This window comes from Schistocerca piceifrons, chromosome 1 (assembly GCF_021461385.2).
Source record: "Schistocerca piceifrons isolate TAMUIC-IGC-003096 chromosome 1, iqSchPice1.1, whole genome shotgun sequence".
NCBI classification, from domain to species: Eukaryota; Metazoa; Arthropoda; class Insecta; order Orthoptera; family Acrididae; genus Schistocerca; species Schistocerca piceifrons.
In genome coordinates this window covers 525,106,744-525,125,080 of record NC_060138.1, presented here as the reverse complement: position 1 = coordinate 525,125,080, position 18,337 = coordinate 525,106,744, and the positions used below count along the sequence as shown (strand labels likewise).

Below are 18,337 nucleotides of genomic sequence, written 5' to 3'. Positions count from 1 at the left end.
AGATTATGTTGTGATGAGATTGGAAAACAAACGGGTATTCCAGGAGGAGTTGGTCTATTGACTTCTTGCTTTGTAACTTAGAGATAAAGGTAGTACATGATCATGAGGAAAGGTTACCAGTAACATTGCTGACATTTGTTTTCCAATTTTTACAGAACTTATCCGATCAACTACCTGATGCAACTGAAAACCAACTGCTCTTATTTATAAAACTTCCACATAAATAGTCAACAACTTAACAAGATAAATACATAATAAATATTACTAAAAACCTATCTTAAAAGCAGGCAATATCAAGTCTCAAACATTTATTACCAAAACTGTTTCCATTATGCTTGGAGCAAGCACACTGAAACATCACCTGCCAATAGAGAGACAGGGATCATTTTATTCACACTGTTGCAAGCACTCATTTTTAATGACAAAATCTAAAAACAAACATCACATTAGATAATTCCCAGTACTCATACTGGGTAATTTATATAAGCATAAACCACATACACAAAATCAATGTCTTCTTCATGAACTTCAGTTCTTTTTCTGTTTCACTTTTGGGTCAGAAGATGGTACAAGTGTAGAAATGTGTTTAAAATATTTCCGGAATAAAGGGTGGCATCTCAATCCAGGAATCATAACAATAGTTGTCACTGCAAATAACCAAAACATCAGTCATTAATACAAGTTTGTGGCAGTTTCTTTCCAAACATGTACCAATGTTCTGAACTTACCCAGTATATAAGTCAGAAGCAAATTATTCATCACGTTCCCCAGCCAAGCGAGAAATGTCAGGACAACAACAACAGACGTGTAATACTGAAACCAAAATAATTTAGAATTAGTGTTTCAAATAGTGAGACACTCAGATTTTCTGCATGCGATATTTCCTTTGTTACTAGCAATGTACCTTTTGCAACAAGTGAAACCTCTAAAATCTGTTGTAGGACATAGTATGCAAATTGTTAATTTTTTGTTATCTTATTAGTTCAAAATAGAGATTACTCACATTTTAAAAGTTGCAGCCCATTTATGAGCTACTTAATTAGAGATATTCTACCAAGGTGAACAGAATAATGTGGCATGTCTAATGACTGGAATGTCATTAGATCTTGTAACGGCTAACAGATGGGTCACTAAAATGTGTAGTATCAATACATACGATCACTAGTATTCAAACATGCCTCCATCTACGAAATCATGCCGACACTGGAGATTCCACATGATCCAGTGTAATGGGTGAAAACTGCCACTGGCAAATTACTACATGCAATAAAGTGGTGACAATAGAGACCACTATTAACTACTACCAACACCAACTACTCGTAGGCCCCATTGCAGCAAATTACCCACCAATTAAATCCTCGACATAAACCAATGAACAGTTGCATCAGGGTATGGAAGCCACTGCCCACCCACATACATTTATTCATCAAAGGACATCTAGATTAGTACATGCATAGGAACGGTGCTATTGGATGACTGAAGTTTATAAGGTCATCTGAACCAATGAATCATAATGTATGCTGATGGCAGATACAAATATTTCTGAAACCACAAGAGGTTATGCACTGTCTTACCGACAGAAAATTGTTCAGACAGATAGTGAAGGCACTCTATATGAGGAATTTTTCAGCAGGATAAAATAGGGCTCCTCATGAGTCTGCTGTTGCCTCACTGGCTAACAATACAGGAATCTATTACTATTGTCTGATCATGTGCTTCCATTCATTCGTTACTGCCTCCTGCAAGGAACCTGTACATTTGGTAAGACAATGTGCTACACCATCACTCCCAAATCGTATCACAATGGTTTGAGGAAAAATCTACAGATATTAGGGCAAGTATCTGGTCTTACAAGTTGCCTGATGTAACTCCTACTGAGCACATCCAGAACCACAGGTCAGGGGAGACTTACTGGACGGGACAAGAGAGAAAGACTGATTATTGGGGACTGAACAGTAAAAGATTTGGAAACCTAACAGCTTAAAGGTGGTAGGAAGGATAATATGCAAGGCGGAGATTACTGAAAAAACATAATGTACGAGATAATATGAGTGAAAAGCTATGTGCATAGTATGTAACAGAGGTGGAGGGGGACAGCAAAAAATGAAACATGTAGAACACAGAAATGGAGTAAAGAAATGAGTAGTTACTCTGAAGAAATGCTGAGACGGAAGAAATTAATATAAATTAAGGCTAGGTGGATGGCGAGAACCAAGAACACATTGTAGCATTAGTCCCCACCTGCAGAGTTCTGAGAAATTGGTGTCTGGGGGAAGACTCCAGATGGGCGTGCTGTGAAACTAGCACTGAGGTCACAACTGTGATGATGTAGAGCATGCTCTGCAACATGACATTGTGTGTTACCGGTATACACCCTCTGCTTATGCCCATTCATCCTAATTGATAACTTGGTGTCATGCCAACGTAAAAGGCTGAACAGCGTTAATGTAACAGCTGGTATATGATGTATCATTTCGCAGGTGGCACTCCCTTTGACAGTATATGTTTTTCCGTTTTTCGAGTTACATGTTGGTATAGGTGGTGGTAGGAGAGTGCACAGGCCAAGTCTTGCAGCGGGGACAGTCACAGGGGTAGGAACCATAGGGTAGGGAGACTGGTGCAAGAGGAGCATAGGATCTGACAAGGATGTTTTGGAGATTGGGAGGGTTGAGCATGCTCTACAACATGACAGTCATGACCTCAGTACCTGTTTCATCTCATGTGCCTTTCGGATTCTTCCCCCAGACACCAGTTTCTCAGAACTCCACAGATGTGGGAACCAGCGCTACAACATGTCCTTGGTTCTCACCATCCACCTGGCCTTAATTTATGTTAATTTCTTCCATCTCAGCATTTCTTCAGAGTAACTACTACTTTCTTCACTTTGTTTTAGTTTCCTACATGTTTCATCTTTTGCCGTTCCCCTCCCACCTCTTCTACGTACTATACACTTAACCTTTCACTCTTATTAACTCGTGTTACCTTTTCTTCTGCCTTTAAGCTCTCAGGTTTCCAAATCTCGCCCCATGCAGTCCCCAACAATCAGTCTTTCCCTCTCATCCTGCCCGGTAAGTCTCCCCTGACCAGCAGTTCAAGGTGACTTTTCCGAAAGCTATCTCTTTTCCTAAATCTGTTCCGTCCTTCTCTTTCACCCCTCTTCCTTCCCCTTCAATCCTTATGCTGAAAGAAGGAGCCACTAGCTCCACAAGCTCAGAATAGTGTAACCTCCTTTTATGCGTGTGTTTTTCAGCCACCACTTGGGTGAGTAGATTTTATCTATCTAATTACATTATATTGTCAAAAATTAATTATTTTCATTGTTATATTTTCATTTTAAGTACTTTTATTTATTTATTTGTCTTCTTCATAAATCGTCACATTTGGAGTCGGAAACTGTAACTTTCATTTTCCATATTTCAAAGTTTAGTTCACCATTTTACATCAAAATCACATAAATCCATATTTTCAATGCTACGTTATATAAAACTGATCTTTTTATAAAGTGTAACAGCATAAAAAAATCATTAAATGACGCTTCAAAGCAGGATTACTGTCCTTGGAATGGATGAGCCAAAAACATAAATCATATAATCTGAAACAGCCTAGTCTTTCAGATAGACTGCAAGTGTTGTTTCCCAGGGATTGTGGAAAGAGGGAAATAAACAAAGTCTCTTCCGGGGAGTGAAGCACTGACATGATTTCAGAGTGGTGCAGGCGGGGGAGCAGTTTTCAACATGCTGTCCACTGATGTCAACATACCCTTCCCCATTTATAAACACGCTGTTAACAAATATGATACTTGTCTATAGTAATGAACATCATATTAAATTAAGGCAGCTAAAGTACTACAGCTTTCGATGGCAAAGGTTGTCAGTACCCTCGACATCAATGAAATCTACCAGTTGAAACTAGGGTGGAAGGGTTCCCTATGAAGCTAACAGACAGTACCTTGTATGCCGTCTTTGTTGTAGATGTGTTACAAGATTTCTGTTCCTCCACGTTTTCTGTTTTGTCATTTAATTCCCTTTTGCGTGGAACGCAGAAAAATTAGGCCTTACAATTATGCACGCTAGTTCATGCTAGTGATGTGAACAATACGATTGCAATATAAAACATTTCCTCATTGTTATACTCAAGTGTTTTGTTGAACACGCAATGTCCAACTTCCACATCCACAAGTAGTACGCTAGCCATATGTATAAATTCACGTCCATATCATTCACTGTTGATAACAAGGTTTGCCACTACGCATCATTGTGTTATTTATGCTCCTACATTCTTTCAAGTACAAAAGTTGTGTATCTCATTCTGTGTAAATGGGGTTTGCTAAAGGATAAGCAACCATTGTGTTTCAAATTGCAAAAATATATTGACGATTTCCCAAACAAGTCTTCTTGCGGAAATAGCGGAAAGGTAGGAGAAGAAGGCCAGTGTTCCCTCTGTCTGCTTGCCAGGGGGTCTCATCTGAGATGTGGAGGAGGCCCTGCCGGCGGCGATAGAGAGCACTGGTGGCACTCGACTGCAAATTGTTGCTCATGTCGGCACCAATGACTCCTGCCGTCTGGGTTCAGAGGTCATCCTCAGTTCGTACAGGCGGTTGGTGCAATTGGTGAAGGCGGAAAGCCTCGCTCGTGGGGTGGAATCAGAGCTAACTATTTGTAGTATCATTCCCAGAACCGATTGCGGTCCTCTGGCTTAAACCAGAGGCTCAGACGATTCTGTGAAGATCTGGGGTGCAAATTTCTTGACCTCCACTATCGGGTGGAGAAATGTAGGGTCCTCCTGAATAGGTCAGGCGTGCACTACACGCCGGAAGCGGCTACAAGGGTTGCGGAGTATGTGTGGAGTGCACATGGGGGTTTTTTAGGTTAGAGAACTCCCTCCCTAGGCCCGACAAGATGCCTCCTGAGATGCGGCAAGGTAGGAGTAGGCAAAATGTAACAGGGAATAACGATATTAATGTGCTAATAGTAAACTGCAGGAGCGTCTATAGAAAGGTCCCAGAACTGCTCTCATTAATAAACGGTCACAACGCCCGTATAGTACTAGGGACAGAAAGTTGGCTGAAACCAGATGTAAACAGTAATGAAATCCTAAACTCAGATTGGAATGTATACCACAGAGACAGGCTGGACAGTGAAGGGGGAGGTGTGTTTATAGCGATTAGAGGTGCAATAGTATCGAAGGAAATTGATGGAAATCCGAAATGTGAAATAATTTATATTGCTCCCTCCTACGTATATCTCACAAAGAGACCATGAGCATAAAATCAGAGAGATTAGAGTCCACACAGAAGCACACCAACAATCCTTCTTTCCACGAACAATACGAGACTGAAATAGAAGGGAGAATCGATAGAGGTACCCTCCGACACACACCGTCAGGTGGCTTGTGGAGTATGGATGTAGATGTAGAAGTAGATGAGTACAGATGATAAAGTATTGTGTTGTAATGCTTGTCAACTGAGCAACAGTTTCTAGTAATCACAGAGCATATCTGCCACAAAACAATGATTTGTGTTGAACCATTTGTGTAGATAAACCTTTATGGAAATTAAATAACCCAGCATTTAAAAGCTTCTATGGAAGTATTCAGGCAAACATATTCCTGACAAATCTCCACTCAGAAAAAAATATGTCTACAGCATTTACAATGATTGTTTGGCACTGTTTTGAGGTATAATTAAAGATGGTCCTGTATGGGTCGCAATCGATGAGAATACGGACGTTCAAGGGCTGTGCATTGGTAATGTATTAACTGGACAACTATTTGAAGATAAATTGAGCAAATCCTTTCTGTTGGCATATGAAGATCTTTCTAAATAAAGCTCTTTAATGATGCTATGAGTATTTTATGGCCTAATAGTGTAAAACACAAACAAGTTTTTTTGTTAGTTACCAATGCTGCTTCTTATATGATTAAAGGGGCAGATGTCCTAAATGTTTTCTATCCTAAAATGATCCATCTAACGTGCTTGGCACACTGGATAAATAGATTAACTGTATGCATGAGGATAAATTTACAAAAATATTGGTAGTTTAATATCAAATGTGAAAAAAATATTTTTGAAAGATCTCAACATTTAAAGAGACGTACCCTGATATTATTTTGCTCCAATTATGTCCTGTGACACTGAAAGATCTTTCAATCAGTACAAAGCATTGTTCCGTTCAAACAGAAATAGTTTTAATTTTGAAAATAAAAAAAAGTGATACAAATAACATCAGTGAGACTGAAGAAGCATACATAAAATTGTTTGTTTTTGGTATAATAAAGTGTAGTTGGCTTGGAAATAATAGTTCTTTGTCTCCATATTTTTCTATGTTTTACATTTTTAAACCCACATTATATGTCTATATTTTGTCATTTTAAATACAATTTTAACCAAACCCCACCTATGAGCATGCCATCATGATATAGGCTGGGACTGAAAAGATGTTAGAAAACAAATTACATATGTAATAACAAATGTCAAAGTTTTCCAACAAACTTGCTCATGATGAAGCACCTAGACGAAACATTAACTTCGCTTAGGTGTGAAAATTGACAGCAAGAGAGAATGAAGTTTCAGAAAGAACAGTGAAATATGTTAACAGTTTTGGGACTTCATCATCAGAAGCTGTAGATGCGAGTGCTGCCACCCATTCACCACGGAAGGGATATAAGCAGGAAAGTAGATTTACCCAAATGGACAATTTTAATAAAGAAGTCTGTGCAGAACTGTGTTAGAATACTGCAACAGAGGAGAGTATCCTACTGCCAGTAAAGTCTGTGACCAAAACCAATACAAAATTGAGTATGAGGGCTTGGAAATGTTTGTTCTTTACCTTCTTAAAAAGATACTAGTTTTCAATTCAGAAAATTTATTACATGCCAATGGCCTTGCTGCAGTGGTAACACTGGTTTCTGGTAGATCACAGAAGTTAACTGCAGGTCTGGGCTAGCACTTAAATGGGTAACCATCTGGTCTGCCAAGCACTGACGGCAAGTGGAGTGCACTCAGCCCTTGTGAGGCAAACTGAGGAGCAACTTGATTAAGAAGTAGTGGCTCCGGCCTTGTCAACTGACACATGGCCGTGAGAGTGATGTGCTGACCTCATGCCCCTCCATATCCGCATCCTATGACACCTGTGAGCTGAGGATGACACAGTGGCTCGTCAGTACCGTTGGGCCTTCATGGCCTGTTCGGGCGGAGTTTAATTTAGTTTTATGCATTTATTACATTCAGAAATGAACAGTTCTGTTTTCAAGAACTGGTTCACTAATCTGCTGCAATCACTGGAAGAAAGTAGAATTACAGTAGTGGATAACATCAATTTTCATTCTATACCTGTTGGAAAAGCACCATGTGTGGATGGCATAATACAAACATTGAAGATTGGCTTCAGAAGATGGCCGTTTAGTTTTTGCCACCTGAAACTAGGAGTGGATTTTTATCCAAGTAAGAGATAAAAGATGCAAGAAGGTAAATGAATTTGTCCACAATGCAAAGTATAAGAGCTATACAATTGTGCAACTTCCATCATAACACTGCCAGTATAAACCTATTGAGTTTATATGGGCTCAAGTTAAATGGGATATATGACAAAGGAATACAGCTTGAAAGCTTGCAAATGTTGAACACCTCACATATGAAGCTCTGTATCGGTTACAAAAAAAGATTCGACTAGAAGTGTAGAACATGTAGACAAGATGTGTGAAAAAGACTATACTAGGCAGTACATTGTGGATGCTACAGTGGGATACATTTTAATATGACTGAGTGGTAACACTGAAAGTGAACTTGAATCAGAACCTGAGAATGAACAAATTTGGCTATGTACAAAATCTTTAAAAAAAATATACCAAATTATTCCAGTCAATATTGTTGCTATCTCACCGGGTGTGTTTCTTCCTTATGGGATGTACTGTGCATAGTTTTCACATGCAACAAATTTTGCTAAGACTGAAACTCAAGAATTCAACAACATTTTTGGTACACAGTCACTAATTTGTTTGCTGAAGACTCACTTCATACGCCATCTGTAGAACTGCATACATTTTTCATGTTTATCTTTCTGTGTTTCTTGGATACTGCAAATTCCAGTACGCTTTTTTATGTTGTATATCAGTAGTAGTGGTGGTGGTGGTGGTAAGTTCCTATGGGACCAAACTGCTGAGGTCATCGGTCCCTACGCTTACACACTATTTAATCTAGCTTAAACTAACTTATGCTACAGACAACACACACACACACACACACACACACACACACACACACACACACACACACACACACACGTCCGAGGGAGGACTCCAACCTTCGACAGGGGGAGCCACGCAAACCATGGCAAGGCGCCTCAGACAGCACGGCTACCCCACACGCAGTGTTTTAGGTGCTTGGTGCAGTTGTGAAAATTCTGTATGACTGCAAATATAATTTTCTGGGAAGTAGGGAACATTCTTGGTCCTATTAAGGCGAGTTGTCTGAACAAGGATCTTTGCATGTGAAACCTCTTGCACTGCTGCTCACAGAGTCTCGCAAATAAATCACATTCACAGATGACAATAAAGACATCTGAGATGTTATTAAAATTAACTGCATAATTTTCTTATAAAATTTCTCACTAAGTTTCTAAACGTTGAACAGAACACAAAATCATCAGCGACAGCGACGGCATTTTCCATTAAATAAGTGTTACAATTTCACACCTCTAATGGTATTTTATCATCTTGGATTTTTTTTTATGTTTTCAGGATTTTATATGTACTGAATACATCTACAAACTTTGAGAAAGATCATAAATTTTTGCAGCACAGCTATGTTTGTGCTAGTTTTCTCCTTCAGCAATATTACTAACATTTGGAATTCTCACTAAGAGGCAACGCTGTAACTAGTTGAGATAGTCCTGATCCACATAGTACTGCGACAATCACTCTGGTGCATTCCCTCAAGCCATTTTCAGTGCTGCCACAAGTTCCAAAGAGGAAACAGATGTGGAAGCCATTGTATTGAAGACAGTGGGGATGGACATTGACAGTATGTATTCTAATGCAAGTACTTTGCTCGTCATACAGAAAAGTAGATATATGCAGTCCATACAGAACTGCAAATTCTTCTTGTAAAAGTATTTTATCTAAAAATATTATCACACTTTTAATTGTAAACAGATTATAATTACTGCAATGAGAGACCCAAAAATAAAAACAACAAGTACAAAAAAGGAAATCACGTATATAATAGTGCCGTACAGTCTCCCACAGTATATTGCTGATGAGGGCTGCCAGCTATGTTAGGAACAAAGTCTTGCTCTAGCAGTTATAAGCCACGACCACGGCCAGCAGCTGACACATTGCAAATGTGGGCAATACTGAAAGCACTGACAGTCTAACAGGAGTCTGCATCTCCCACCACAGATCACCAACTCCCATACCAAGGAGACACAGTGTAGAGAAACAGCCCCACCATTCTGGGATGCCTGTGTAATCTCGGCACTTCGCCACAACATATTGAAAGCGGCACTCATCGAAACTCTGCAGAATTTCAATGCAGTCATCTTGATGGATGTCCGAGAAGGTTTTGTGTGTACATACCACAATTTTATACTCCTTCCACCCCAAATTCCTCTATTTTTTCCCTTCTCTCTTCTGCCCATGCTACTCCTTCCATGTCCAGATTGTGTACCATCTCTTCCCACAAGTGAGCTCGAGTATTCTCTCTCTTTCCCTTTCCCATTTCTCTCTCCCCTCTCTGTCTACATCTTTACCTCCGCGTATGTCATCCCCCCCCCCCCCCCCACCACCTTCCTTTCTCTTTATATCTTATTCTTTTCTCTTTATATCTTATGTGCTCTACCCTCTGAACTCTTTTTGTCATGTTGTGCTGCCACTGAGTCATCTTTCTTAAGACCTACCTCACTCTATCTAACTGCCACCCCCTTCCCTCATGTGTCCTTCCCGTACCCCTTTACCATGTCCATCAGCCCAGACAATTGCTTTCAATAACTGATAATCAATAAATAGTCTCACAATGGCTGTAGGAGTGTTCATTTGTGGGCATGTGTGTGTGGAGAGGGCGGGGGCAGAGCGTGCTCTGTTAAGAGTTTTACTACAGCAGGAGCTCGAAAGCTTTTGTGAACAGCGTTTTCTGTTACTTGTTCCTATGCTCCACACTTCAGTCTGCTATAGGTGAGTGACTGCCTTTCTCTTATTTTACATGTAATATCACAATTTTGTCCATCTGGGAAGAAAGATATTTAAATTGAGGTTTTCTAGATGTTTTTATGGTAGACTGAATATGCAGCACCCAAAATTTTATGCTGCTCTCAACAATAAATACTTCCCTGAAATAAGAGGATACTTGATTAATTATATCTTGCCTTTCTGAATATCTCAACGCATGCTGAAAAACATTTAATTTATTCTGTTTGTAAAATATTTAGTTTTGTCATGTCCTATGTAAATGTTTTTAGGTAATGAAGATTTAGATGACTGGATAAAGAGCAGTAGAAACAATCCAGATGTATAATTCTGGAACGAAAAACTGCATGCTTCCATTTGAAAAACTGAATTTAATAATATCATTATAATAGAAGGAAACATTCCACGTGGGAAAAATTATATACAAAAACAAAGATGAGGTGACTTACCGAACGAAAGCGCTGGCAGGTCGATAGACACACAAACAAACACAAACATACACACAAAATTCAAGCTTTCGCAACAAACTGTTGCCTCATCAGGAAAGAGGGAAGGAGAGGGGAAGACGAAAGGAAGTGGGTTTTAAGGGAGAGGGTAAGGAGTCATTCCAATCCCGGGAGCGGAAAGACTTACCTTAGGGGGAAAAAAGGACAGGTATACACTCGCACACACGCACATATCCATCCACACATACAGACACAAGCAGACATATTTAAAGACCAGGTCGTTGTGGGGGTGTTGTGAGGGTGACATGGTATTAGAAGGTGGAAAGTGTAACATGAGGTGAAATGAAAATGAAAATAAAAATATATGGGGAGAGATAAAGGTGAACCGGAAAGAAACTGGAGATCTGGAATGAGAAAAGGCGAAAAGGTGTTGGTTACAGCTGGGCTATGTTGGACTTGGGTTGGTAGACAACGATGTGCATAAAGGTTAGGTGGTTGTGTTGCCGCCAAAACATGTTAAAGGACGGAGAAATTCGGGAAAATTTCGAAAAAACTGCATGTAGTATATTAAAAGGAGTGGTATTGTGGTGGCAGATTATGAAAATGAGGCTAACAATTGTCTGACGAAGAAATAATGACGTTAAAACCTGTGGGAAGCGGCTAAGAATTATAAGTGATGTGGGAAAAACGGAAATGGAAATCAAGCGAAAGTTATTAGAACTGGCCGAAATGGTTGTTTAAAAGGTGAAAGGAGCTGTTTGTGAACTAGAAACGGTGGATATTATAGCGGCGGTAGTGCTGAAAGCGGCAAAAAAAATTTTTTGGTTGTGCTTTGGAAGTGGGTTACGTATTATTTAGTATATATATAGGCGGGATAAAATAGTATAGCAGATTACGGTAAGAAGGAGAAGGTGAATACAAAGTGAAACTACTGGCAAAAACAGAAAGAGGAAAATAAGACGACAGAAAAGATTTCGAAATGCAACAGTGACAATAACAAACGTAATTGTTGGATTCAAATTAATGATATCATTATAATAGAAGGAAACATTCCACGTGGGAAAAATTATATATAAAAACAAAGATGAGGTGACTTACCGAACGAAAGCGCTGGCAGGTCGATAGACACACAAACAAACACAAACATACACACAAAATTCAAGCTTTCGCAACAAACTGTTGCCTCATCAGGAAAGAGGGAAGGAGAGGGGAAGACGAAAGGAAGTGGGTTTTAAGGGAGAGGGTAAGGAGTCATTCCAATCCCGGGAGCGGAAAGACTTACCTTAGGGGGAAAAAAGGACAGGTATACACTCGCACACACGCACATATCCATCCACACATACAGACACAAGCAGACATATTTAAAGACCAATTAAATATGTCTGCTTGTGTCTGTATGTGTGGATGGATATGTGCGTGTGTGCGAGAATGGTCACCAATGAAGTCCATTTCTTGGACAGCAGTGCAAACTGCAGAAGAGGAAATAACATGCTGTAGATCCAATATGTGACAGTAGTACCCATTACAATTCTGCTGAATGATCACATGACATGACACGGGTGGTAGCCAGGTTAGGCATGACTGGTGGCTGGGGTAGGTGTGAAGGGGCCAGAAGGACCATTCACGCCATAGCCCATCACCAGTGAGATGGAACCTCATCCATAAACGTCAGCACAGAATCAGACTGTGTGAAGGGTCCGGTGCCTTTGGAGGCGCCGGAGGAGCATTGTTCTGATTCTCCTTCTTCATTTCATTCATAATTTTTTGTAGGTAAGATTCGCTCATGGGGTCATAAGCATTGAGTGCAGGGAAAGATGCAGGGCGGACAGCCCTGGGACCCACAGATTGTGGCTCCTTCAGCCACTGTTTCATATCTGCCTCTGGCCTGGGATTGCTGGGGAGAGGGAGTCCTGTCACCAGTAGACAGCAAAGAAGGAGAATGCCTCTGGCTTGGTGTGGGAAGGGGTTCCTAAAGAAGGTACTGTGCGAACCACGGGAGAGGAGGATGGAGGGGGATCTAGGCTGGGAAGGCTGAGGTGGGGAGGGTGAGGGAGAGAAGGCAGATGGTGGTCATGATATTAGTGTAACTGATCATCATATCCACAGGATGTACGCTTTCATATTTCTTCCATGTCTCGGTATATGACAGATGGTTGATAGATTTATATTCCTGGATTTTTTGTTCTTTCTTGAAAACTGGGCAAACTGGTGAATGTGGATGGTAGTGTTCCACACTGTTGATACACAAAGGTGGATGTTCACAAGGACTACCTGTATGGAGTGATCATCCACAGTTACTGCATTTTGGGTCCATCATACAGCGGGATGACATGGTTCACATCACAATTGTACAATATGACTTTAACTGTCTCTGGGAGACATTCTCTTCAAAGGGTAAAATAAAGATGCCTGTATCCTTACGATTATCCTTGGGCACTTTTTGTACACATCTGTTAAATATATGCCGTGCCACTGGAGATAAGTCCATAGTTCCTCATCTGTTTGGAACACAAGACCTCTGTGGAAGGTGATTCCTTGGACCATGTTCAAAGTTTTGCGTTAGGCAATAGTCACACATATGTAACCTAGACAATCACATGCCTGAAGAAGCAGTAGATGGGGCAGCAGAGGGAGTTCTAAATAATAACTAACCATTCTACATTTTCCCCCCAGACACAGCTTCCCCAAATTTGTCTTCCATGATTTCAACAAAAATTAGTACTTTTGTTGCAGTACCAGTAATCCCTCAGAATGAGTACAGACCAAGTATGGCTGAAGTATTCCACTCCCAAATGTCTGGCTTGTTCCTCTTCCCAGGGCACAGCCAGGGAAGAAAATGTCATGGGGTCGTACCACTCTGTATTATAATAACCTTTCCCATTTCAAGAGATGATGGTGCCTTGAAGCCACCAGAAGAAAAAAGTTTAATTCCCTTCGTGTGCAAATCTTTTGCCATGGTGTCACCACACAATAAGAGAGCAAAAAACTTATGGGACTTTTGTTTCTTGGAGCTTTGATCTACAGCAAGTTTTGTTTGCACCACCTGATCCTAGCAACAACGTTTTATTTTCTAAGTTAGAACTGAAATCTTTTAATTCTGCAGTATATGACAGAATCATAAAATGAAACTATTTCATGCGTTCAGAAATTTTCCTATTTTAGTAATTGTCATGGAGGACAGAACCTAAACAAATTTGTTGTTGCAATGTGCTTAACAGCTGTTCACGAAATACCTAACCTCGAAAGCATTGATTTACAATTTCTATTTGTCGGTCATAGCGAAATTTGAATGTGACTTTGCACTTTTGGCAATCACTACAGAACAAAATAGTCATAAAAGTGAACTGGCCTACTGACTGGAAGAGCATTGCGAGAAATGCACGATTAAAGGATGACAAGCCTTTCCGTTATTCACAAAATAAATCATGAATAGATTATTGATTGGGAGTATTATCTTAATTACCACTTGACTATTATGAAAGAAGCTGTGAATGGGAAGCAAGTCACACAGCAGAGGACGTGCTGGCTAAACTTCCATGAAACAATTGTATTATCATACACAAAATCTTTATGTGAATCCTGCCCATAATGAAGAAAAAGTACAATCATCAAACATCATAAAAGTCCAGAGAAGGGCAGCTTGTTTTCTATTATTGCAAAATGGGAGAGAGTGTGTCACTGATATGATAAGCGAGTTGGGGTGGCAACTATTTCTCACTGCGGCAAGAAGTTTTCATGAAATTTAAATCACCTACTTTCTCCTCTGACTGCGAAAATATTTTATTGTGACCAGCCTATATAGGGAAAAATGAACACTGTGATCAAATACGAGAAATCAGACCTGTCCATTTTCCCCCTCACATGCGTTTAGAGAGTGGAACAGCAGAGAAACAGTTTGAAGGTGGTTCAAAACTAACCCTCTCCTAGGCATTTAAGTGTGAATTGCAGCATAGTCATGCAGGTGTAGGTTCAATGTCCCAGTTCAAGTCACTGACTCCCACACTAGGATCGTAATAATTCACAAAAACCTACCACATGAAGGAGATACAGATGGCTGTCAATCATCGTCTGAAGATGCAGTCTACAGCTACTGATAATGACAATTGTTTTTTAAATTTTGTGGTGCGTTTCAACACGAAAAAGTGAATGAATAACAGTATATTTTGAAAGTTTTGACATTGTGGTGTATGATTACAACAACAAAAAAAAGGTGGCTCTATTGGCCCACTAAAAAGTCTTCTTCAGACTCTTTCATACACTTTTCAGTCTAATAATCATGTTCTAAATAACCTAACAAACTATATTTTATTTGCAATGTGAGCATGTAAGGCCCTAGAATACAATGATAAGGTGAAGCAAATTTGGCCAAAAAAATAGATGTCTGAATAAATGTTGAGTTTAGCTTCTTATATTTCCAGAACTAATTGCAGCATAAACTTGAAACTTCGCACATAATAACTCTTCAATACAAGATCTTAGAACATAAAATTTCATTTTCCTACTGTGTTCCAACAGTTTACAAATTGAGAGCAAATTTGACAATTTTTGGTACACTTTCATAAAAAGTCTTCTACAGACTCTTAATCCTTTTCATTTGAAAGACCATGTTCTCAACCACCTAAAAACTACATTTAGCTATACAATGCTAGCATATATAGCCCTAAAAATGGCGATAAGGTGGAAGTGCATTGAAAATTGACCCATCTTCCACTGAGACTCAAACTATAATTCAATAATTGTTTAGTACTCTCTAGAGAAGGCAATATAAAAAATCTTTGTGACTAGGAAGGGAGACAAAAGTACAAATAACTCGAAAAACTTAAAAAAATCAATGTCTTGTCACGACTCATTGTGATGTATTTAATTCCGTTTTCTGCTATACAACATCAAACTGGTTATAAACTTCGCAATTTAAATGTGCGTTACCAAGGCAGTGAAGATCATGGCCATAAAATTGTTGCATAACAGCTCTAGCACAATCGTTTAAGTAGCTTTCAAGTTTTACTGCACTGTGACATTGTGTAAATTTTGATGAAGTTCACAGCAGTCTTCTTGACCTTTCATGGAATGGATTCAAGTTATAGAGAATTATTAGTATACCTTTTTATTCTATAATGCTATTGACATGCTAGTTTAATTACGGTTTAAGGTATAGTGCTCTTCGTGTCAGCATAGTTTGCGATTTATATGGTACATATGAGAAACTGTATAAATGTGTTGCTATTGTCCATAGTGGCTTGCCACAGCAGCTTCCTTCTGGACAGAGAAAACCAGCATTCCCATCCCATAACACCAATGCGCGGTAGCTATAGCTGTGCAACAGCAGCCCCAGTCGAGTTTCTTTACTACATGTTCCCAAGCCCATGAGTTTCTTTACACAGTATCTCAAGCCTGACGATACATTTCTGTAAGTGTTATTTCTGTAAGTGTTACAGGTTTCATTTATTTGCTGTAGGATGTCAAGAGGAAAACTATACTGCCGGCCATATGATGCCCATGATGGAATTGTTTGGGGAGAAAGTTTGATAACACAGAAGAAAAAAATTACACTTTTCAAACCTAATTGCCTCAAATTACTAGAGCACAAAAAAAGAGAAAACTATTCTTTTTGTCGGATTCTTTATTCCATTTCATTTTTTATAAACAGAATTCTGCAAAGCTGAATGCTGCACTAATGTTTTTTTTTTTTAATTACCAAACAACAACACTACTTATTTTCAATTTTTCTGATACAGGCTAATGTCCTAATCCTCAGTACTTTAGATTTAATCTTCCATAGACTGTATTAAACAACTGAGTGCCAGAGAAATAGGAGGCCCATTTTCAATGCACCTCCACCTTATCAATGACAGTTTTTCACAGTGGTTTGATGATGTGGTATTTCTAATGAAAATGGTTTAAAAAAGTCTACAGAAGAAGGTTTTGTAAAAATAGGCCAAAAATATGTATTTTTGTGTTTAAAAGAATTGTCAACTTTACCCTCAATACATACACTAATCGAAAGCAGCATGAGAATGAAACTGTGTATTCTATGACCTCATATTGGTAAATTATTAAGTGCAAAGTTTCAGGTTTATCCTACAAATACTTATGGAGATATAAAAAGTTTTTTTCGAGTGGTTTTTTTTCCCAGCTGATTTTGTTTCGAATTGTCCATACGAACATTGCTCAGTAAATCTGTTTTTATTATTCTGCTTAAGAAAGTGCAATATGTACAAGAAGGCTCAGTTTTGTTTCTTTCAAGAAAATATTCTTGGAGACGTTACGTTTCAAAGTTGCCGAAAGCTCATGGGTGAACTGTCATAGTTTCACTATGGGGACAAATGAATGGCTATATCTCCGAAAGTATTGAATTAGTGTTTGTGAAACTTTGCCAATGTTTTTGGGAACATACACAAACGATCACAAAAAATTTTACCAAAATCCATGACGGTCATAAGGCAACTTTTTCCAAAATTACATCGCTTGGCGTGAAATGGCCCAAAGAGCTCCATTTTTGTAAAAAGGAAGCAATTTTTGAAGGGAAAATCAAAACAAACCTACAACTACTAAGGTTTTCAGACTAAATACTCACATCAGATCAGAATTATTTCAAACACGTTGTGTACAATTAAAATTTTAAGAAAGTTTCAAATGCATCTCTTTCAATAACAGCTATTTTAAGTTTTTTTTTACTAAGATGACTGTATTATACACCAGTTCCAGTTTAACAGTTATGGGAAATATTCCCATTTGAGCCACTAAAATCTAAAAACTACTGTGAAGAAAAATACGCAAAATGCAGGCATAATGGGTAAAGGTGTGGCTTGACTTACCAGCCTGGGTCTAGATTGACGCGTTTCTGATAAAATGCATATCCAATGTGTGATTTGGCCTTGCAAGGATGCCAAGCTACGACAAATATCTTCCAACTGTCGTTCCTTGACTCCAGTCCAACTGTCAGGATGACAAATACTAGCTGTCAATGTGGGCACCAGGTAATCGACTAGAGTTGTTAACAGACCCACAACTGATATTGTAGTTAACACAGATGGGTCAAGGTACCAGAAAAGGCTGTAAAAACAATACAATGATTATTAAAAAGTAAGAAGTAACATTGGTTATAAAGCTATAGGGCTTTAAGGACCTTACAAGAGTTTCTACAGTCTAATTTGGTGTTTGTGCCATTTCTTGTGTAGTCATACATGGCAGTCTCATTCTCAAACAGATTCCTACCACTGAGGAAAATAATGTATTTCTGAAGGATAAACTGAATTGACTTTTTGAGGACTGACAACACAGTTACAACAATTATTATGGTCATGACAATGTTTAGAACGGTTAGTTCATTAACAATGTCACTGTGTACTAGTCAGGTGTTAATTAGGTGTGTGCTATCTGCCAAGATGAGAAATGATAATTTCTCTCTAACGCCCCAAAGAGCACGTCTTAACACTCTCATTGGTCCAATCTTGTTTTCTTTTTTTGACTTTAGAAAGAGTAAACATCTCGAAATGAATGAAATGCGAGTTTTACTCACTGAAGTCTTCCAAAAGTTTTTCACTGTTGTGATTTTCACAAAACAAATTCGATCACACTTGGGCTTTGGAAAACTAATTGATTTTATTCTATTTATTTATTTATTTATTTTGTGGGATGTTGACAGCTCTGTGTAAACTGCATTTTTTGGCTTACTTTGATTTCTTGGCCATAACTTTCTTCATTAAAGCCAC

The 18,337-nt window shown here is 38.9% G+C and overlaps 1 protein-coding gene across 2 annotated transcripts in view; it reads right to left on the bottom strand.

Moving 5' to 3' along the window:
* Positions 1-293: 293 nt before the first annotated feature.
* LOC124798300 (ADP-ribosylation factor-like protein 6-interacting protein 1) overlaps positions 294-18,337 on the bottom strand; it is a 47,561-nt gene continuing 29,517 nt past the window's right edge. For both annotated transcript variants that reach the window (XM_047261636.1, XM_047261644.1), the window contains exons 3-5: positions 17,441-17,678; positions 729-813; positions 294-647 (exon numbers count right to left, since the gene is read on the bottom strand). In XM_047261636.1, the coding sequence (XP_047117592.1) occupies positions 529-647; positions 729-813; positions 17,441-17,678 (442 nt within the window). In that variant the 3' untranslated portion in view covers positions 294-528. The remainder of the gene's footprint in view (positions 648-728; positions 814-17,440; positions 17,679-18,337) is intronic.